Genomic DNA, 23,805 nt, shown 5'->3' with positions numbered 1-23,805 from the left:
AAGAGTCTTAAAAGCCGAATAATACTTGTTTAAAAATTTTTCACTGAGTTGGGCCCAAGTACTAATGCTTCCAGATGGGAGTGTGAGGAGCCATCTCTTTGCTTGATCTTTTAGTGTGTATGGAAATAAACGCAGCTTAATAGATTCGGCTGAAAATCCCCTCACCAAAATGTTTTTGCACCCCATTAAAAATTCTGCAATGTGCATGTTAGGATCATCAGATGATAACCCATGAAACATAGGTAGAATATTCAACATGTGCTACTTTATTTCAAATGCAGACCATTCCTCCACTGCCGGATAAGTAATGCAACTTGGTATATTTGTGGTATGGGCTGTCAGTGAATCACCCAGGGGCAGACCTGCCTCTGGAATTATAAATGCCATTTTTTCTTTGCTGTGCAGTTCCCCAGAAAAAAATGATTGCATAAAAGTCTCCTGTAGAGGACGAACCCTCTGCAACGTTTGCTCCCTGCGTTTCCTCCTTAAATTCTGCTTAATTTCTGGATCAAGTGGAATCAATTTCTGCACTGTTGAACGGGTGCTGACCATGCACAGATTTTCGAAATCTGCACTGTTGTACTGTTGTAATCTGTAAAAATAAAATAAAAACGAAAATTAATTTTTTTTTATATGTATGAACAGCAATAACTAATTGAAAATCTGAATAGTAGGGATTATTTTAAATAGTCCCCGGCAACGGCGCCATTTTCTTGATAGGATTTTTACTACTCATGTGAACGGGCTTAAATCTCCTATTTTACTTGCAAGAATCACAAGGTTATTGTAGTATAAACGGATCTTGTAAGGTCATCTCCACAGGGACTATTAAATAATTCGAAACTAATCAGATTCCATTTAATTATTGTAAAATAGAAGTTGAGGTGATTGATTTTATAACGTAATTAAAATAAAAACGAAATTAATGAATTAAAATAAACAATCTGCAATATTAGAGCTAGAGAGAAGAAAACCGTTTTGGGAGAATAAAATTAAGAAAGCATTAGGGTTCCACCATCACCTTGCAATTCTATGAATTTTTACCAATTACTTACGATCTACACATGCCACTTTGAAGGTTAGATTTTCCTAATTCATATTCTACTTGGAACCTCTAACATAAAACGGTATCTAACATGCAACCCGTCCGGACGTTCGGATCAAATCTGAACATGAAATATTCATTATGCTTTATGAAAATCCTTTAAAAAATCATGCAATCCTTAAGACGTAATATTCATCCTAAGTGAAATTACAATTATTAATCACAAGAAGCCAACGTCAATTTCAAGGAACCTTCCGACCAAAATTGCATCAAATTACTTTTCTAAAGATCCTAATGGTGATTAGGCATTAAGACAATTAGATAGTTTTTATCCTGGTGATTAACAATTCAAAGTATGCATGCAATCAATCATAAGCAATTAAATAAAAATCACATATTCATGCTAAGGCTCAAGGTTTCGCCCTAGCAAAAGAAATTAGTTCCGCATATTCATAATTGAAACCATAGAAAATATATTCAAGAAAAGGATTGAAAGCACCTTCAAGTAAAAAGTCTTCAAAACCCTAACAATTCTCTCTGTCTCCAAAGTTGCATAAAATAAAGCGTAGCGAAATATGGTAGACGGCCAAGCAATATATCTGCCAAGCCTCCTCCCAAACCCTAGGAAAACTCCAATTCATAAAAAACCAATAAAATAGGAGACATAACCCTAAATTAAATGGTAAAATTCGCCTAAAATCTGAACAGCCACGTTTTGGACCCATAAGCTGCTCCAAAACTGGCCCAATATAGCTTCATTTAATGTTTGAAATATTCTGAACACTTTTCCAGAAGGCCACGAACCCATCCGAGGTCATCTTGGGCTCCAAAAACGCAATTTAAGCCCAAAAACGTCATTTTCCAGCACTGCACACTGCTTCTTTATTTCATCGCCAGAAAATAACCGCTTGGTGGAAAAATCCCAATTTTTGATATGATCAAGCTAAGTGACTCACGAACGTCCTCGAACTGGAATTACTCCAAAATTCGTCCATTTGGTCCTGTTTTGCTCCAGAGGAAGTCGAAAGTCCTATATTGAAAATACAATTCAAAGTATCAAAATTCTTCCAAAATATTTACCAAAATATACTAAGATTAGGGTAAAATATATAATATAAAATCTACTCATCACTTTTCTTTTTCTATAGATTAGTAGCACGAGTTCTTGATTCTTTTGGGACATTACAATGTTTTCTTTGCCTTTCCCTTGAATTATCGGTTTCGGGGTTGGTGTTTACCCCAAAAGTAAATGTCGAAGTAGACAATTGAGCTAAACACTCAGACCCTGTTGACATCCTTGGTGCTGCATTCCTCTCACAATTGCTATCAAATAATGTTGCCATGTTTCGAAATCTATGCGTAATAGAATTGTAGAGACTATTAAAATCTTTTAAAATTTATCATTTAAAAAAAATCTTTTGAAATCCTTTGAAATCCAAATTGATTACACCCTTATTGTTTTATTTTGTATAAGAAGTAGAATATTTTAATTTTTTTATCATTCTAAATATGTTTTAGGATAATTCTTACTTTACTACCCTACAAGTATCGTGATTTTCAAACTTCATACATTAAATTTTTTTTATCCCAATATCATACCTAAAGTGAGAATTGTGAAACACTTCCGTTAGTTTTCCATGAGAACCTCCATTAACTCGTGATGGGGCACCCACACCAACAATGATTGAGTGCCGTGGACATGTTAAAAAAAAAATAAAAAATCAAACCCCAATCATCTCTCCAAACAACTATCAAACCCCCAAATCCTAATTCCTACAAAACCCCAACTCCCCTTTTATTATCATCGGCGAAGGACTCGCTAGCCTCTCCTCTGCCACCCACCTCAACTCCCAAAACACCCTTTTCCTCTTCCAGCCTTCGATGCAGTCGACGCCCGTGTCCGAACTGACATTGTCGACGGTTCACTCTTGACTGCGGCTTCCAAATCTTCATCACCGCCTACCCTACTACTCCGAAGCTTAGAAACTTCTTGACTTCTAATCCTTGACCTCCAGATATTCTACTTCGGCGCTTGTACATTGTATGGTGGTAGTTTCCACACTGTCGCCAATCCCCTCTGAGGGAACTCTGTCAAGTCCCTCACCTACCCGATCCGATCAATTCCATAATAGAGCTGCTGAGGGGAATCAGATTCTCCGATTCGATCGTCGCCCGATTATTTTAGCTTTTTTTGGATGACGTTTTCTTCGACAAAGAGCTCGAAACGACATCTTCAAGTGTCTTTCCCAATTTTATTTTTAATTTTTAATGTCCACGTGAGGCTTAAATTGACATGTGGCGTCCAATCATTGTCCATGTGGGTTCCACATCACGAGTTAAAGACGGTTGTCATGAAATATTTAACAGATGTATGAAAGCGTCTCACAATTCTCACTTGGATATATGACACTAGAATAAAAAAAAAGCTCTTGATGTATGAAAGTTTGAAAACTACAATACTTCAAGTAGTAAAGTGAGAATTGCCATGTGTTTTTAATTGCCGATTCCTACCGATTCCAAATAGAAAAATTTTGAGTTTTCACCTGCAGAATCCCCCACTCGGGCCACCCTGCTTCGTTAGAGCAACTTCACCCTTGGTGGTTGCTCGGGGGATAGGCGAAGGGAAAGGGCCCGAGGGCCGGTGGATAGGGCTCCAGTGTTGGGTAGCCCGAGTGAAGGTGGGAGCCCGAGGGTCAGGCCCGTGGAGGATTGCCAGCCCTGCAGCCCGAGGTAGGTGTGACGTCAGGCTGACGCCAGGCTTGGCGTCGGTCCTTTTTTTAATTTTTTTGTGTCAGGCGCATGCCCCTCACTCGCTAGTGGGGGTGCGTCAGCCGACAGCTTTATAGGGCACGAGGCCCATGCGCTAGTTTCAGCAGGTGATCGTTGGGAAGCCACATGGCTTTCCACGGTCCGTTCGATCTCAACGGCTCTTTAATATGAGCCGTCCGATTTGAAACGGTAATAAAAAAAGACTGATTTAATATCAACCGTTCAATCTGAGACCAACTGTTGATATTAATCTGCTTTATAAATTAAAAAGAAAAAGAAAAAATAGTTTTAAAATATCTTATCCGAAATTACAAATAGTCGTTTTGGGTAAATGACGCATGACGCAACGAGAACGATTTAAAATATCTTATCTGAAATTACAAATAAATTTATTTAGTATTATTTTGTAATAAAAAAAAAATATTTTATTGCTTATTTTCAGGGTTATTCAAGTGCAACGATGAAGATGCAAAATGTAGTTACTGTTTACATGAAGGGTGGAGTTGCTCTTATCCGTATCAATATCCCTCACGTGTCACGCACGTGAAGAGACCCATTCACGCAAACAGAGCAAGATGGCGGGAAAATACGCAGTCCCTCGCTCTACCTGACTTACTATATTTCCCTCGCTTCTAGGGTTTGCAGATTTTACCTTTCCGACCGAAATTCTCATAAAAATCCCTCTTTTGTCTAGCGACTAGCGCCGGAGACGGAGGCGATGCCGACGTACAACATCAGAGGCATCGATGTCGATTTCCCATTTGAGGCGTACGATTGCCAGCTCGTTTACATGGAGAAAGTCATTCAATCTCTCCAAGAAGTAAGCTTCATTTCCAAAGTTCATTTCTTTCTATTGAAACCACAACTTGTTGTCTGTTTTTTTCAAATTTTGTTTTTTTTTTTGGGGGGCATATTTTGATTTTCAGTGAAGTGTATAATAATATATTTGGACCGATTTAATGTCAAATTGAAGAATTTGGTAATGAGTGTAGCTCAAAATCATGTAAGATGCTCACCTAAGCATACAATTAGAGCATATTCGAGTCGATTAGGATAATGTGGTTACTGGGTAACAAGATTTTGGTACTCTAGTAGCATGAATCCACTTGGTGCGGTGTTCTTTGTATCGATTTTGGTCATAATTACTTTTTGTTTGATACTTTTTAAGCCTTGTTGACATCATTATCATTGTTGTTTTCGTGGGAATGCTTGCCCCAATTGACTTGGCAGTTGGGAACAACCTATCAGGAAACACGGGTATGGCTGCTTATGGCCTACCCTTTCTAGACTCCGCACTGGTGGGAGCCTTGCCTTCTTCGAATAATTGGTATAGTTTGTGACTTGTTTGTGCATGTAAAATGCTGCAGAAAAGTAATGCACTGCTGGAGAGTCCCACTGGAACTGGGAAGACCCTTTGTCTTCTGTGCGCCACATTGGCCTGGAGGAAGAGTTTGGGCCCTTTCTCAACTGGTCCTAATGTCAAGATGAGTGTGATCACAGGAGATGCATCAGGTGGTCCCTCGTCACAGTCTGTGACAAAAGGTTTTCCTACCATAGTATATACGTCCCGCACTCACAGCCAGATCCGGCAAGTAATTCAAGAGTTGAAAAGAAGCGCTTACAGGTCAGTCATATTATGGATTTACAATTACTCAATATCGGTTGACCTTGGTTATCATTATTACTTTTGTTATTGTTTTTATTGCTCACCTTATCTAGTTCTTGTATCTTTGCCACCTATTGATGCGCAGCTATAGTGTGATCTCCTGATATTAAGGAGCCTCGTAGATGAATGTACAATGTGCCTTCCACAATTTGTTTTCTACTCAATAGCAATACACCATTTTGCGATATACCTCACCTTTTGCTGGTCAAGACTTGCAATCCTACCCATGCTATTGTAGTTTTTATTTAATTGTATTTTCAGGTTCAAATAGTTAGTGCGGTCTCAACAATGCTACATGTATTTTTTATTATGTTGCTTGCTATGCTGATGTGCTGTGTGCACTGAAGCCTGTATTATTTGACATATCTTTGAGCTTCTGGAGCAACATAAACTTTCCTAAGCTGCATTGTATTTTACTTTCCACGAGTCACTTGTTTTTGTTGATGGGTACCTAAGGACTGCATATGATTTCTTGTCATGAAAGTTGCATTGGACTCAAGTTATGGTTAGTTTAACTTATTCATTAACATTTGGTTGCTTAAAAATAACATATACTACTATGGGATCAGTCTTCATACTGTAATTAGTTGAGTAAGAGTTGTTGTGATTACCAACTTATCCACTCCAATTATGAGCTGTTGAAATCAGTATTGAGTCATTGATACATTGTTGAGGATTTATTTGTTCTCAACTTTTTTGGGTAGGATTGAATTATTCTCTTTTTGCTTGACGAATTGTTGTTTGTACTAAGATTTCTCTGTTTTCCTTTTGAATTTTCAATATATTAGAAACTGAACTGAGTGTTTGACAATCTGCAGGCCAAAAATGGTAGTGTTGGGATCTCGAGAGCAATTATGCATTGATGAGGAAGTGAGTTTACTTCGCGGAAGAACACAGACAAAGGCTTGCCATGTCCTCTGCAGAAAGCGCACAAAGGATACAAAGCGTCGTTGTTCTCATTACTCTCGTGGTTCTGGTAAATTTTATGCTTGTTACTTTACTTAGACACGTATGTGGTGGCTTGAAAGAATAATTTGGTTGTCCTTTCTTATAATATTTAGTTGTCTCAACTTCAGTATATGTTAAGGCAATTTTAATACAGAACCTATTCTCTATGAGACTTGGAACATATTAGCCATTTCGAGTATTACCATTTACTCTCAAGAACTTTTGGGTTCGGCTGTAGCATTGCTTTAGATTTGACCCTGACACTTCTTCTGAAATTAGCTATATAAGATGACTATGAAGTTCTCCATTCTTCATACCAAAAGGAAGCTAACGGTGCCTCATTGCTTTAGTTTGTTGTGAACTTGTGATTAAAAGTACTTAATTATTTGTTTGGATTTACAATGGGCTAAATTTATGCTTGGTGTCTTTATCCTTGATTCATGATTTGTTTATACTTCTTTACTTGCTTGAGTGACTGAAGTGAATGTGAAGATGAGTTATTGAGTTATGAAATTGCTTAGCCTTATGAGCTCAACTAGGTTACTTATTAAAATAACCAGGAATGTTGTTGATGATTGATCTGCTCAGGAAGGTTGATAAGTTTATTTCTGTGTTATGTAACTGAAGTAACTTGACTGGTTCTTCTTAGGTTTTATTTTGATGCGATGAACATTTAAGAAAACTTAATTTTTATGTATGTTTGTGCTTCTGTTGTAGGTTTCTTGAAGAGTAATCCTCATCTTGGAGATGAACCTGTTGATATCGAGGATTTGGTCAATACTGGAAAAAAATTGGGGCCGTAGGTTCTTTTATCTGTGTTCTTTCACTATGTTAATGGCAACTTACACCCCCCATCTCTTTAGTATCCCTGGAAACCCATTGTTATGGTTGCTTAATGTGGTTAGCTTGCTTTTTTTTAATTTTTTTCTAAAAACTTGTTAACACTTTCTTGTAGGTGTCCTTATTATTTATCGAGGGAGCTCCATAAGGTTGTTGATATATTATTTGCACCTTATAACTATCTCATTGATCCTGCATTTAGAAAATCGCTACAGGTTGATTGGAAAAACAGTATTCTGATATTTGATGAAGCTCACAACCTGGTAAGCAAAAGTGATAAGCTTTGCTATTATGTCTGACAAAGGAAACTCCAATTTTCTCAATTATCTGAAAACAGCATATGTTGGTTTTGAATTTTATTCCTTGTTCTCTCGTCCACTCTTAGGACTTAACACAACTTTGAAACAAATACGCATCTCATATTAATGCAGATTGGTAATTTGGATTATTATCTGAGTTTTTTGCTTATCCAACCGAACTTAAAAATGATGCAGGAAAGCATATGTGCAGATGCTGCTTCCTTTGACTTGCCCTCTTGGCTTCTTACAACTTGCATTTCTGAAGCAAAAAATTGTATTGACCTTTCTTCAAAAAGAAGGGAAGACTCAACTGATAAATCACAGAATCCAGATGACTTTGCTATCCTCAGAGGTAAACCTAATTGGTCTATTTTCAGGTTTGAATGTTTACCGAACTTGCCATTTCTAATCAATACTATTCCATCGCATAATCTCTATACTGGCGATATTTTGTTAAGGGCCACTTGGCTTTCAAAAGACAAAATCCCATTGAAGTGGCTTTTACAATTTGCTACCCCCCCCAAAAAAAAAAAAATTGACATTAAATATACCATATTTATACTTCGTGTTGAACCCTGCTGTTGAGCAATAAAATTTTATGTGGTCACTTGTTGTTGTTGTACACATTTTTCAAGTTAATGATGCATATCTTGCAGCGCTACTATTGAAGCTTGAGAAGCGTATTTCTGAAGTACCTATCGAATCCAAGGAATTGGGATACACAAAGCCTGGGCCTTATATCTATGAACTCCTGGCGGATTTAAACATCTCGCATGATACTGTCCCTAAGCTCATTGCAATACTTGAGGACGCTACTGTACTTATTGAGGAAGATAACCAGGACAAGGCGAATCGAAATGCCTGCCGGCTGGAAAGCATTAGTGACATGCTTAATATAATTTTCAGAGATAAAGACAATAATCATGCGAAATCCTATCGTGTAAGTTTGGATATTGGTTAGTCATGTGAAATCCTATCTGTATAATGTAGGTTTCGGTATTGATTTCCTAATTGTTATCACCCAGGATTAGCAAGAGCTTCCTTTTCCAGTTTTGTTTGTCTTGCTGCTTCAGATGTTAATTGTGGATGCTAGTTCATTATCCTTATTTTGGTTCATTATAGGTTCATGTACAAGAAGTTGAAGCCAGTGCAATAGATGGTTTAAAGGGTAAGTGGAGGCTTACGTTTCTCATATTTTGAAAGAAATTCATTGTTTCATCTATGTGACTATAGTAAATATGTTTTTGTGCTCTAATACTCCAATACGAGTTTAGTATCACACGCCATGTGTTTATTCAGAAAGATACGCATGAGGGCTACATCTCAGATGTTAAACTAAATTAGATCAAAATGGGTGGGTCTGGCCCTCTGGGCTTCAAATTTTAGGTCATTTCACAGGTCATACAACATGATTTCTCTAAATTGTTATGTCAAACTTGTCACTGAGTAGCTCAAGAACGTACCTTCTCATTACCTGAATATAGAACTGAGAGGTCTGGCCAAATCGAGTGTAGTAGGAAACATCAAAGGGAAGTGGAGGAGATGCCAATATTTTAAGATATGATAATGGAAAGAAGGTTCAAGTTGCGGTTTCTTTTGATTTTATGAGCCCTCTGCTGTAATTGGTGAACACAAAATTTGGTTCTGCAAGATCACTTTTTAGTGCTGTGAGATGTATTTGACGATTTTCTTGGTATGATGGTGAATCAATGTGGAGTAAATTAGTAATATCTCAGTAAATTTCAGTGAAGTGGAACTAGAGTTCGGGGCAAATCAAATGGATGATGCAAAAGAGGAGTTTTGTTTAGATCCATAGTTACCGTGGTTTTGTCTTCTAAGCAACAAAATAGAGCATTAGAGAGGTTGGTTTTCAATCGTTTAACGCTATTGTATTGTGTTTCAGAGTGGGAGAGCTGTGATGACCTGATTAGTTTGCTATTCAAGCTTTCTTTCTTATGAGGGGATCTAATCTGAACTCTGTATCAAGCCATGTTGCTTCACCTTTTTAGATTAATCTTTTCATAAACTGATATACGATTGGTATTCTTTCCTATAATACTGACCATTATATTCCTACCCTTCCGTTTCCAGGGAAGGCTTCTAGGACACTTAGCTGGTGGTGTTTTCATCCTGGAATTGCAATGGAAGAATTTGCCAGGATAGGTGTGGGCTCTATTATACTGACATCTGGCACATTATCTCCCTTGGATTCGTTTGCACAGGAACTGAAACTGTAAGCTACTTCTGTGCTGTTTATTTTCCATTTGGTTTTAGTGTGGCTGACTTGAGTTCTAAAAAAGAGAATGGTTTATTGTGTCTCAGAGAGTTTCCTGTGCGGCTGGAAAATCCTCATGTTATTACCCCGAATCAGATATGGGCTGGAGTTGTACCAGCTGGCCCTTCTGGATTCTCTTTCAACTCCTCTTACAGAAATCGTGATTCTACGGAGTACAAGCAGGACCTTGGAAATGCTATTGGTATTTTACATTTTTTGGTTGCTATTTAAGCCACTGGTCTGGATAACACCTTTTGTTGATAAATTAATAGCTTCGTTGAACCCCAGTCCTTCAAAACACAAAATTTGCTTATTTCATATTTCAGACTGTTGGGAGGAATGATTTTCTAAATTCGTAATTCATGGGATTTCAGATTTGCCAAATACGTCAAAGTAGTGCAATGTAATATTGCCATTCAAATTTTCTTATATGCAGCTGATGTAAATAGGTATTCTATTAGGCTTAGGCATTGAATAGATTTGCTAGTTAGCAATTAAAATTTGGACGATTTGTAATTGATGTATTTGTGCTTTATTCCCTAAGATTTAAAAGTTATGTCCTCTTAATCTTGATCTGTATAGCGTACTATTTTTTTGAGAACGGTAGAGCTTGGTACGCCGAGTCAAAAGACAAAGCAAATTGGAGTGTCCATATTGTATACTGGTTATTATTGAGTATCACTTAGAAAATCTATAATGTTCTGACTTTCTTGTTTCAGTCAATTTTGCTCGAATTGTTCCCAATGGATTGCTAGTATTCTTTTCGTCGTACTACATTCTGGACCAATGCATTGCCTGCTGGAAGAAAATGGTAAGGAATCAAGTAGATTCTGTGAAGAGGTCAAATTGGTTTGCTTTCGTTCCATGACACAGTATGTTCAATTTATGCAGAGCCATGCCAATTCAACTACAACATGGGAAAGAATCTCTAAACATAAGAAACCTGTTGTGGAACCTAGACAATCTTCGTTGTTTCTTTTGTCAATTGAGGTGATCAATATGACCTACAAACAGTTAGAAAATTTTCTTATTTATAAGAATGTGGTCTTTCTCATATGTTCCCTGGATTATATTTCTGGTAGGATTATATGGCAAAGCTGAAGGACACCTCAGCTTCTGGTGCAGTATTTTTTGCTGTTTGCCGTGGTAAAGTATGTCTGGTTCCTTTTCAGAATCACTCAAATTTTGTGCTCTGGAAGACTCCTTGTACTGATTTATTAAGACTAAAATAATCTATTGTGAACATTTGACTGTTATACAATAGGGGGTTTTATCCTACATATTTGCTTAATAAGTGGCTTTACAACTAAACCTTTTTGTGTTTGTCTCGTATCACTATCATGGATGCTTTATTATTTAATTTATTTGATAAGAGCATTTGAAGTGCTTGATTTTCGGTGGCGACACCTTTTTGGGTGGCTCCAAGAGGGGAAGTAGAAACTTAGAGATGGTGACAATATGAAAGTTTAGAGCATCAATATGTTGCACGAGGCATGATTATTGTATGACGCTATTTGGTCATATTTTATGAAAGGGCTCTCTTATCTCTATTCTGCCACAAAAAACCTTCCTTGAAATGTGTTATCATTTGGACTCTAGTTCAAAAGCAATACGTCTCTTGTGCTGAACACACTCTTTTATGGCCTTAATTGCACCGTACAACTTTTTTTTTCCTTTTTCTGACAAGCATTGTGAATGTACTGTTTATGAATAACATGTTTATTGGCGTTATTTACGTCTAGCAGCTCTAGAGTCGAGACTGCCTATGTTGCTTTAGAATTTAATGCTGCTGAATAGCTAAATTTCAGGATCTACCCTGATTTTAAGAGTCATACTGTATAGGTTCTTGGTTTATGCTTCCTATCATAATGTTAATGAAACTTTTGGGTGGCTATTGACACTGTTGTTCTACACTTCTACTATTTATTTGCTCTAGACCTTCTTGCTGAAATCTTAAGCTAGTGATCACAATTGATTGTCAATAATGTGTCAGGTAAGTGAAGGACTAGATTTTGCTGATCATGCTGGAAGAGCTGTAGTCATTACTGGTCTACCATTTGCCACAAGGAATGATCCTAAGGTGATAATTTCCCCCATTTTACCTTCAGAATATTTTTTCTATGTGTATATTATCAAGGTCTTGGCTGCTTAAAAAAGTTGAAATTGAGACCACTAACAAAGAAGTAGAAATGGAGAATGGTGATTTTATCAAGCACTTCTGATTCTGTTATTGACAGTAAGCCATGCTGATACTTTGTGATTTTATTTTTGACTGCTACCATGATTGACAGTTGTTGAAGATAGTACTATGAAAGCTAATATAAATGTTGATTTACCCGAAGCTACCTCTCACATGTGATGCTGATTGAGGAAATTGTTGATATTGAGGCATTAGATAGAAATCTTATGCACAACTCTATTTATGGAAATGAATATGGTGATTCGTGAACATTCACTGTGAATAATTATATATTAGTATACATATATGCATACAAACATATCTCAATTACATCGCTCGAATATGAATTTGTGAGTATGAACTTATGTTTCATGATAATGGCTAGTATTAATATAGACATAACCAGTTTGACAATCTCATTGTATATTTAATACATTACTTGGGTCTCTCAGTAACTTTTTACTTTCATATGGTGCTTTGGTTTGATGATGTAGAGATAATCAGAATGTCCCTTAAATTCTCTTTTAACGTTTTCCATTCGTTGGAATGCTTACTTGTATAGTTGCTGCATCTTATTCAAATTTCGACACTCATATCAAATGACAACATAAAACAGGTTCGACTGAAACGTGAATACTTGGATCAGCAGGCATATTCCCAAAGGCAAGCATGTAAGGTAACATCTTGCTTGGTGTGAGATGCCATTTTCAACTAGCAGGTGCTTTTCCTTATTCATTTTGCCAGTTTTCCTACTAATTTTTATCAAAACACTGAAGTTGAAGGTTCTAACTGGAGAAGACTGGTACAATCAACAAGCATTACGAGCTGTGAATCAGGCTGTTGGGCGCGTAATCCGTCATCGTCATGATTATGGAGCAATTATTTTTTGTGATGAAAGGTTGTTTCTTTTTTCTTTTCCTATTGTTATGTCATGACTTGCTAGTTGCTATATATTAAAATGCATGAATCTTTGTTTCGTCTAAAAGAAAATTGATGATTTGGTTTAATGTAAGATCAGATTAACTTCTTGTAACCAGATGCAGTTTCAACATGTTGTTGTAACTGTAAAGTTCTGGTTTTTACCCCACCCAGCCCTACAAAACAGGTTGAAAAATTTCATAAACTTGTAATGTGTTTTTTTTCTTGACAGCAAAGTTCAATATTACCTTGCATGTGGTCGATTGCCTCCATGGTTAGGGCCTTCGTATTAATCCCACTGCACCGGGGTTCAAACCCTCCCCACTCCCCTTAGTGTACCTTTTCTTAGATTTAGAACTACTGCTTGTAATCAAAGAAATTCAATAGTACCTTTAAATAATTCTCTATATTTGACTTTAGTTTTCCGTTCCAAATGTCCCACAAAAATGTTGAGCTCTTTTTAGTTTTTACAACCTGATTTTTCTGTGACGATCGAAAGTGGAGAAGGTCAATTTTTGGGTTGCTTTTTGGCTCATGTATCTCCTGTTTTTAGGAACACATCCCTATCTGATAATATTTGACAGTGGAAAGCTGTAGTGTCAGACGAAAATAGGGTGACTTAAGATGGATGTAGTTTGTTGAATTAGTGCTCTCTCTTCTGCTCATGGGGAATTGCTTGTCTACTTTTCTATACAGTTTCTATTTGAAATAAATTTCATCTTGTGAACAAAAGAACCCCTGATTTTTCTGCGACCATGGTTGAATTCATCTGAACTAGACTAGATTCTATGACAATTTATTTATTTTACCTCTTTAATATCTTTTAGCAGAGATATGTAGCTACTTTGGATGATCTTTAGTGTTTATGGGAGTTGTTTTATTTATAAACTGTTATCAAAAGCCAAGTTGGTTTTAGATTCACAAGCTTGTAGTAAAAAAACAAAATTCTGCTCTTAATCTGTATTTCTCTACGGATTTTGTTTTCATTGGTTTTGTAATTAATCATATGTGGTTTAATTAGCAACACTGATCTCTTCAATTGTATGTACGTATGTACTTTGTTTAACATTGGAGTTATTAACAGGTTTGCACATTCAAACCGTCAATCTCAAATATCGCTCTGGATACAACCTCATATCAAGGTGCTTTATGTTTAAGAGTAACCTTTTAATCTATAAGAACTTTGTACTTATATTGTCTTTTCAGTGTTATCCCAACTTTGAGGGGTTAGTTTTTTCATTGTTATCAATCTCAAATCTCTCTCTGGATACAACCTCATATCATTTTGCTTTACGTTTACGAATAACTTTTTAATCTATAAGAACTTTGTATTCATATTGTTTTTTCAGTGTTACTCTAACTTTGGGGACGTAGTTTTTTCGTTGACCCGATTCTTTCGGGATGGAGATCGGGGTCCTACTAAGCTGCAACAAACTGAAAAATGGGGTAAGAATAGTGCGGTTAAGGGATAAACTTCCATGAGTCTATTAGGGTTTTATGGCTGCTCCTATCAAATGATGTTTTGAATGGCACATCATGTCTACATTCTTATCTCATTATAAGTACAAATTAATTAGCTAGGTTCACAAGTTTTATCTTTTACGACCAATCCTTGAATTGAACAGGAAAAGTTTCATGCTTTTTTCATGATAGGAAAACAAGTTTTTTTCTTCACATCATTTAACTGGTTTTGAAGTTAGATAATTTCAAACTATCGGCTATCAATTTAAGTGTGGAAATCTGGTAAAGGTATCACTAAAGGCATCATTTGAATGGAAGTAGGAGAAGAAATCATTAAAGTATTTGGGGGAGACTCTTCCACTAGCTTTCACAGTATTACTGGTTAAATAACTTTATTTATTGGCTGCTTTACATAATCTTACGAAGTCACCTCATCATACACCAAACTCACCTTTCTGTCATACTTTTCTGTAGATGCAATTTCTACTTCAAAATCAGTACTCCATGAGCAGCCCGATCATAAACCATCTTCTCTAGGTTCATCAACTTCAGATCATGGTAGATCTTTCTTTCTTGACTGAACTTTCTGTTTTTGTTATCCTCTTGACTGCACTGGCCTATTATTAATTCACCTTTGTTAACTATATGAATTCCCTTCCAAATAATGTGGTCTAGGGAGTTCCACTAATCAAAAGATAATGTATATGCGATGATGTAAAATGGAATTTGGTAATGTTATTCATTGCTTTGAGGTTGTGCTTTTATCATACTGGAATTTTCAACTGAATTTCCATGTCTCTCTTGTATCATTACATCAGGTTTACCATTTTCGTTTTATTAACAAGGGATAAGTTGTAACATATGTCTAAAGAGAATCCAAAAGTTGTTGTGACAATTAAGTAGAATATCTGTTAACCTTGAATTTGTTAGATACAGATATTTTGGGCCACGACGTTGCATGAATCACTTTTGGGATGCAGTATAGATCATAAGATATTGATTACTTCTGTAGATATATTTTTCATGAATAATAATTATTTTATGAAATTGGTATGATCTGAAGAGACATATATGCTCAGGTCAATATTTAAAATCCCAGAAAGGTAACCTGGATAGAGAAAGAATAACTAAAGTTCATTACTGTTTATATGGGTCAGATTGCATTACTGAAATATTTTTAGCAAAGCTATGTGTTGGCTGGTAAAAGATAGAGGAAAAGATTATGGTTTCTCTTATCTTTTATCATTTTCTCCTGTGCATAAGAAACCAAATTTCATTAATTAAAATGGAGGAGAATCAGAGGATAAAGATTCTAAGAATCTTATTTTCTTAGGGATAAAGAGTCTAAGATTGTTAGACTAGGTCTTACATTCTCAGTGAAATAGATCTGATATTCTAACGATTTAGGAATGGAGATTTTGCAAGTACTAAACTTATCCCATAAAGCATCATCCCTTGGACCTGTAAAATTTGAAAAGGAAGGTGTTCTGAAATTTTGTAGAGGCCATCTAAAACAAGGAAGATATTGCCATTGTTTTCAGATGTTTGAGTGGTGATCGCCAGTTCATTTGTATTGTCTTGATTGGATTGAAGAAAATTCATTTACTTGAAGCCAACTTTAAGATGCAAATTTAAATAAAAAGTTGATGTTATTATCTTTAGTTTTTTCTTTTCATCTGTTTCTGAATTTTCTTTGCTGTAGTTTGAGCTGAACTCAATTGTCATTCCATTTCCAGTGCTGCTGTTTAAAGCATCTTTTGTGGTGCGACAACCTTTTAATGCTGTAGTTAATTTGATTACCTTTATTCATTTTGTAGGAACCCCAGGGAAAATATATGAGTTGAAAACTGAGGAACCACCAGAAATATTTTACTTGGACCAGTTTCTACCTAAGGTAAATCCTTTATCAGTACCTCTGCAGACATTCATATGAATGATATGTCACTAGTTTTATTTTGTATTACTGCAATCTGCTTCTTAGTTATTTGTACTTGTAGACAACTGCAGTTGGTCAAGACCCCGCTGTAAAATCGCCTTCTTTCCTACTTAAAGCTAGAAGGGACAGAATATCAAGCCTGTTAGGCGAAGTCCTTCCTGCCAACCGCTCATCTCTTACTTGCTGTAAGGATCAGTCTGTGTCATTAAAGTGTTCAAATGATCTATTTCAAAGTGAGAAAAAGATGCGTATGTGTGATAGGGGAACTATGCAATGTCAAGAAAGTAAGGTTCTTGGGTTTCCTGGGAAAAATGAGAAACGAAGTGAACAACAACTGATAGCACCTTGTTCCACAAAGAAGTATAAATTAGAGCATGGTGCAGAACAACATGACAGTTCTAAGCATTCATCTCTTGCAAAAGATGCTCACTCATATGGTCTTTACTCCACTAATAATTCAATGAGAAGTGAGAGTTCACATAGATCTGACAGTGGAAGTGCACAAAATGCTCAAGTTGGTTCAGCTCTGCTGTGCAAAGATACGAGGATCATACAACAGGGAGATGCTGAGTTTCTGAGCAAGAAAAAAACGAGTGCAATATCCAGCCCTGTGCCTTCTGGTGATGGGGAAACCAGAGGATCTGAGTTTCTAGTTCAGGTAAGGTTTCTGACGAATTTAAATTCTTTTTATCATGGCTGGCAAACATTATAAACTATAAGGTCTTATTTTCTCATGGCTTTCATTCAAAGGACCATGAAAGGAAACTGACATAGGTGATGGGCCTCATAGAACATATATAATATGTTAATTGCCACAAACAACTTAAGCTCACATGCTTCTTGTTGCTATAGACTAGTTCTATTATATATGCAAGCTGGTGTGCTTGATGCTTAATTATGCCCTTGTTGCCTTACTTACAATGATTAGGACTTGTTATCCTGAATGGGATAATAAAGGAAATGGGATAATAAAGGATTTACCTGGTGGCAGAAAATAATGCAGAAACTGTTGCGATCTACTGTTCTGTGTATGCTTAAATTTCTTAACACTTGGGGAAGATTCGTTTTCCGGGCAGTTTGGTGGGGTTACTGCGATGGGATGAGGGAGGACTATGGAAATTTATATACTGAAGAAATGAAGTAGATTAAAGGGTATTGAAATTACCGTGTGGTTTACATACAGGGAAAAAAAAGTAAACATGTGGAATTCTTATTTAGAGTAGGGAAAAATAGCTAATGGCAAATATAAAGAAATGAAGATAAAAAAGTTCACACTTTTGAAACATCTTCCGTGAATTTGAGAAACATAGATTTTTAGTTTACCATTTGTTCCTTTTGACATTTTCAGAAATAGCCCTTCCAACTCCTAATGTCATACCTGAATTCTTCGTGTGAATTTGTTAATTCAGTAACAGGCATTTGAAATTCTTAGAACTGCTCTCTCAGAAATGAGTTTGATAGTGTTTCTTCTCTGGAGTCACACAGTTTTTCTGTTTAGTACTCAGAGCAACTTGGCGTTTATGACGTTTTCCTTATGCCTTACAGGTTGAGGAAAAACTTAGTGCTTTGGAATATAAAGAATTTGTAAATTTGATGAAGGCACTTAAGTCCAAAGCTATGAAGATAAATGAGGTTTTGCAATCCATTGCGGGCTTGTTTTCCGGAAGAGAGAGGCTTCCTCTTCTTAAAAGGTAATCCTCCCATCTATATTTAGATTTTGATGTATATACTCATGATATCCAGCTTGGTGAGCATGAAAGTGTATTTCAACAGTCACTGTTTCAAAAACCAATGGGTAACATTTATAAAGAAAGTACTTTTTTTGGTGAATATGAAAGAAAGTACTTTATCAGAGTTTAAACATGAACTGCTGAATTTTGGTCCATTGTTGATGATCATGAGTTTGTACTAGCTGATGAGTAAATGATAAAAAATTGTGTATCTTTCTGCATGTCTCTCTGTCTCTCTCTGTGTGTATAAATATAACTAATGAATATACACCAAGAGTTTTGCATCTCATATTCTAATTTCACTATTTCTGTCTCGATTTTCAACAGATTTAAGGACTTTATCCCTGCAAAGTATCACTCTATGTATGAGAACTATTTTCAAACAAATGACGGATCTCTTGATATCCAAGGTAAGAAACTCTAGTTTACTTAAAACCTGAATTATAACATTTGCTGTGAATGAGATATCAAAATATATATACACCGACAAATTTTGGGCAAGATCAAGTTAATTTCATATACATATATATAAAGGGAAAATATCTAGATAATGCATTTTTTTTGAAGAAAGGAAAGGATCACATTGTGGGACCTCCCTACAATGTGGTCCAATGATCTAAGCCATCTATTCATTTGTTTCATGTTCACAATCTAGGGGGAAGAACATTTTCACACACACACACACGAGTTGATTTAGTAAGGACCTAAGTTACAGATGTGATGCACTCTTAAGTGTTTTATCTATATGCATCTTGGAGGCTTTTGTAGAATTTTATGGTTTACTTACCTTATTCTGTATAGGAACTTTCTAGGACAAAGATCTAATTTGATCTCCTTAGTCCTCAAGCAAGTAGATCCACTACTAGAAAAGAATAGGAAACATCACAATTAGATGCTAAATCATATTTAGGTTTCAAAATAATGTTTGGAAGTTTTGAAATTTTCATGAGATGATTAGTTTATGGATGTTGAATTCAGATTTCAAAATAATACTTGTTGCCTATTTCTTCACATCCTGAAAGTAATTTGAAAGTTAAAATTAGACATGCGTCAAGATTAAAAGTTGATTCTACTTTATCTTTGAAGTTTAAACATAATAAGGTGCTCCAATTTGACAGGGTGGTATATCCTTACATGTATTTTAAAGCTTAAACACATAAAAAAAAGTTGAAGAAAACGTCCCCTTATTCTAATAAATTACTTGTCATGCAGGAAAGTAAAACTCTTAAGAGGGTTTTTGTGCGTGTTTGGCTCCATAAAACTTCATGAATATATCTGGAGCAGTTGGGATGCGTAAGTACTTGTATCAAGAATCATTTGTGGATTCAGTATCGTACTTGAAATTTATTGTTAGTCCAACTTAATTTCTGATTGGTAGCTTTTTGCTTGGTTTACCTCACTGTTAACGCAGATAAATGTTGTTTTCTACCCTTCATATGGAAGTAAAAGAACACACTTTTTAAGGTCAAACTACACCCAGTGATCCCATTCTACTGGGGTTCAAGAACCTGCCTGGTATTTCAGCTGAGGTCTCCCACAGGTAGGACACTTCGAAAGGATGCTCTGGGTCACGAAGCTACAATTTGTTTTCTGAAAGAGTACCGGACTACTTTCTCTAGTTGTACAAATAGTGTAGAGGAAGCTTTCACTCACTCTTATTAGCTTCTGCAGCCTTTCACGGTGAACGGAATACGAATTATTATAGAAGTAGTAAACTGCTGTAGTGACCTGGGTGTTGTAGCATAGAGGTGGCGAGTGAAGGGGATGCATTTGCACATCCCGGATTCTCTTCTTCAGCAATATTTGTCTGTAGCTGCTGTTACAGCTTCAGAGGCAGTGTATTGCCAAACCTTTGTTTATACAGTGTTAGAAAAGTTGGTTTTGCTTCTCAATCTTTGGTGATCTTTTTTTGGCTTGACGTTGTAGTGCTTCTCAAAAGGGCAATATACATTGAGTGATGCCTGGGCTGGCACAAAGTGGAAGGGGAAGAGTGGAGAAAAAGGGCTACTGTTAGGACAAGAGAAATGATTTCCGCAACTTTTTTTCCTTTATGCACTCCTATTTATTTGTCTGTTGATTTTTTTATTTATTCAATTTAAAGACTAGGAATAAACACGTGATCCATGTCAACTATTTTTGGTTGCCATGGCTCCGTCAGCCATGACGGGTGCCATGTTGATTTTAAGTCCAAGCCCAAATCCTTGGCGCTGACGTCAGGTGTCTTCCCTGAGTCCTTCACATTTTTTTCACCAAGCACGTGAGCCGCACAAGCCCAGCTCGGAGAGTGGTGCGACATATTTTGTTGCATGATTCCCACCACAATGGTTGTTAAGACACATGTCTAAATCTTAGATGTCTACTTCAAATTCTCACTTTAATCCGGGAATTGTTATTGACATTTTAAAAATCTTATTCTACACTTTTCATAAGTTTATTTTTCTTTCTAATTATAGAAAATTTGGAGTACAAAATAAGATTTTTGAAGTGCCAATAACAATTTTCTTTAATCCAATTTTTATTAATTTATGTAAAAAAATCTAAAAAAAAAGAAGAAGAAATAATCAAAATAATAAAATAATAAAATTTCCAACACTTACTTTGAATTTTTTCACTAAACACTAAATTAATTTTTTTACTTCCCACACCAAAAGTCCATACAATTTTTCATATCCTTATTTTTTAACATTCTTATTTCATTTTCTGCATTCCTATTTTGTTTTGTCCTTACAAAATTGGCATCTCCCGTTGAAGGTGAAGTCAAAGCCGGAATCACATGGTTGACTGTCGAAATGTACTCGAAAATTTAAACAAAATTTTGTATAGACATGAGAGTTACTATTCACAATGGGTGGATCGTGAATAATAATCGTCATGGTAGTTACTCCAATCCTAAATCAAAATCCATCAACATAGATGGAAATGCTCTTTGATATGACTTTAATATGACTTGGTGCGATGCACTTAGATGAATTTGTAATGACTACGTGAAATGAGATATTTAAAATTTCTTTATTTAGTGCCTATGTATGTTCATGTAATACATTTTCAAGCTATCTATCTAATATTTTGTGGTGTATTTCTTATTGAAGTAACTTAAGTTCCTTTGAGCCTAGAAATCTCGCATCCAAACACACTATCAATATTATTGTGCAAGCATAAATTGTAAGGTCATCTCTAGCCAAGAGTTATAGACCATTTTTAGTCCGAATTGGTGCAAAACTCGTCTCCAGCTAGGCCAAAATGAATCTGATAAAAAGAATCAGGGCTAAATTTAGTCTAGAACTAGATACATATAGTAACCCTCAAGCCATTTGGCGGGCTCAAACATGTGCATCCCAAGCTAAATGGAAAGATTTAGCCCTATGTGACTTCAGACGGAAATTTTTTTCTTTATAATATTAATTTTTAAAGAGCTAAAATATAGTGAAGGACAACGTTTAACCTCTATGAATGAAGATAGACATGACCAAAAACTTTCTCGCGTTCCTATACACTACTTTGTTCAATGTGCTATATGAGTCTGACACCATAACATCTGCACTCTCCTGGTCTTACATACATCGATCATTGGCCACTCCTAGTGTATGCCAGAATAATGCACCCAAAAATAACTAAAGACTTTTCAAGTCCTATATATCCGAGTACCGGGGAACATGACAAGACCTTATTCAAAGTCCATAAAATCTTACCAAAAACCACAAAATTACAAAAATTAAACGATTAACAAAGAGTCTTATTTTCTTGAAAGCTACATCTTGTTTATATTACAAGCAAAGCATATTGCATGTGATTAAGACTACCGAGAATAAATCCACAAAATTAACAATCTTAAATTGCATTATTAATTTTCTGTAGCACCAATAATCTTCATGTCCAATTCTTTGCTGAAATCCACGTACGATCCCTTTTCCTTGAGTTTCAAAATTTTGAAGACGACGACGATCTCTCCGAAACTCTGTCTGAATTCTGACGCAAATCCACGACCAAATCAGCGAAGGCGCTTAATATGAACCTGTAAGACTTCTTCTCGTTGAGGTTGAGATAACAAAACAGAAGCTCTTCCATGAAATTCCAATCCACCTTTGCATGATGTCGAAGGCGGGCTTCAACCACCTCATGCATGGATCGCTGGAAATCGTCGTATGGGCTCGGAGAGTAGGTCAAGACCGCGATACAGTCGTTGGGAAGCGTGACGTCTTTCGCGTCATCATTGTTATTAGAGTTCGACGTAGTGGCCGAATCGTTTAGGGTTGGAGTTGAGATGGAGCTTGAGCCCAAGTCCTCGAATGTAGTGGTAGTACTTGTCCGAGCTTCCTCCATGACCGAGCTTGATGCTCGGCCGGGGGACACAAAGAACCTGTGGGAGCCACAAAGATCCACGGCAGGCGGATCAATATTGAATCTAGGCGATTCGAACAAAACCCCACCTGAGTTTTGATCAGTTTCATTGTCCGGCCGACGTTCCTTCAGGTGTAAGGTTTTATCCCAAAAAGCCTCAGCATGACGATCTTCTTTAACCCTTCTTTCATCGTTGTCATTGCCGTCGTCTCTCAAGTAGAGTGATCTGAAATTCTCAAACAAAAACTGATCAATATCGGAGAGGGAGGCTGCATCGTCGTTGTTATTTGCTTCCTTCTGGTCCCGATTGACGGCGAAAGAAAGGGTTTTCGGGTGCTTACAGCCTGATCGGATCCATTTTCTGGAGGGGAGTGGGATCTGTGGGGGTGGCTTTTTTATCTTGGAGAGGTAATCTTGGAGATACTTTTGGAGTTTATTGGGCATTTTCTTGCTGATATGAATGTAATGGGATTGAGCGAGAAAAGTATGGGGGGTGGAGTGGTTTATAAACAAACAAGCAAGGAAAGTAACATATGATTCAATTGTTTTTTTAAAAACGTTTTTTTTATAATGCATTAATTTTTATATATAAACATGGAAGAAATTTTTAGGGCGTGGGGATTTCTTGACAATTTCTCCGAGATTTTGACCATTTCTGAAAATTGTGAACATGGTAACTTTCTAGGACTGTTTTGGAAGCATCATGATGAGTTTTGCTGTAAACGTTATTAGTACATAATAATTATTTGGGTTTTTATCGCAAATGGTTCCTGAGATTGATCAAACTCATCATTTTGATCCTTAATTTTCAAAATCAATCAATGTCGTCCCTAACATTCACTACTGCACATCAATTTGGTTCTTATGTTAAGATTCCATCAGCTATTCTATTAGTTTGTATATAGGACCCACAAATCCAATGAAATGGTGACACATGGATTACACAAAATAAGGGTTTTAACGCAAATGGTCCCTAACATTGATCCAACTCCTCATTTTGGTCCATGAGTTTCAAAAAAACGATAGATTTGGTCCCTGAATTTCAATACCACACATCAATTTAATCTCACATGAATTAACTATAAGAAACGATTTTTTTAAGATTTAAAACGGAAAGTAAAATAAGAAACTAAAAGAAAAAAAAGTCATTGTCGTCTCCATTAGGATATGCTCAAAAAGAAAAGAAAAACATCATGACACCACTAAAGTTAGGGTTGGAAAAAAAAATCCTGAAAATCCCGAACCAAATAAAAAAAATCCCGATCCCAAACCAAAAAAGTCCCTAACCAAAATTCCCGAAATTTTCAGGATGAAATATTTAACCGATCCTAAAATTTCGGTACGGGATTCGATATTGTCTACTCAATCTTTCGGTAATCCCATATTGAACCAAAAATAAAT

General features: G+C 36.2%; 2 protein-coding genes across 3 annotated transcripts; one reads left to right on the top strand and one right to left on the bottom strand.

Moving 5' to 3' along the window:
• The first annotated feature begins 4,391 nt into the window (after nt 1-4,391).
• LOC103405483 (regulator of telomere elongation helicase 1 homolog) lies at nt 4,392-20,179 on the top strand. 2 transcript variants are annotated; one of them, XM_070817297.1, is made up of 25 exons: nt 4,392-4,634; nt 5,182-5,438; nt 6,299-6,456; nt 7,146-7,227; nt 7,384-7,531; nt 7,763-7,919; nt 8,224-8,507; nt 8,690-8,735; nt 9,659-9,800; nt 9,890-10,044; nt 10,562-10,653; nt 10,734-10,832; nt 10,925-10,993; nt 11,836-11,922; nt 12,638-12,697; nt 12,804-12,919; nt 14,024-14,081; nt 14,289-14,385; nt 14,875-14,958; nt 16,218-16,294; nt 16,398-16,994; nt 17,882-18,027; nt 18,394-18,476; nt 19,279-19,359; nt 19,478-20,179. In XM_070817297.1, exons 1-24 carry the CDS (start codon nt 4,533-4,535, stop codon nt 19,284-19,286), a joined length of 3,204 nt encoding a protein of 1,067 aa, XP_070673398.1. In that variant the 5' UTR covers nt 4,392-4,532; the 3' UTR covers nt 19,287-19,359; nt 19,478-20,179. The 2 variants fall into 2 exon arrangements, with proteins under 2 accessions (XP_070673398.1, XP_028953420.2); XM_029097587.2 differs by having other exon boundaries at nt 12,798-12,919.
• A 1,599-nt stretch (nt 20,180-21,778) lies between these two features.
• LOC103405513 (transcription repressor OFP14) lies at nt 21,779-22,881 on the bottom strand. The gene has a single exon (XM_008344524.4). The coding sequence runs from the start codon at nt 22,846-22,848 to the stop codon at nt 21,985-21,987; it is 864 nt and encodes a 287-aa protein (XP_008342746.3). The 5' UTR covers nt 22,849-22,881; the 3' UTR covers nt 21,779-21,984.
• Nucleotides 22,882-23,805: the final 924 nt, after the last annotated feature.

Source organism: Malus domestica, chromosome 17, assembly GCF_042453785.1.
Source record: "Malus domestica chromosome 17, GDT2T_hap1".
Lineage (NCBI taxonomy): Eukaryota > Viridiplantae > Streptophyta > Magnoliopsida > Rosales > Rosaceae > Malus > Malus domestica.
Note: the sequence above shows the minus strand (reverse complement) of the source record. Positions and strands in the feature narration are given on the sequence as shown.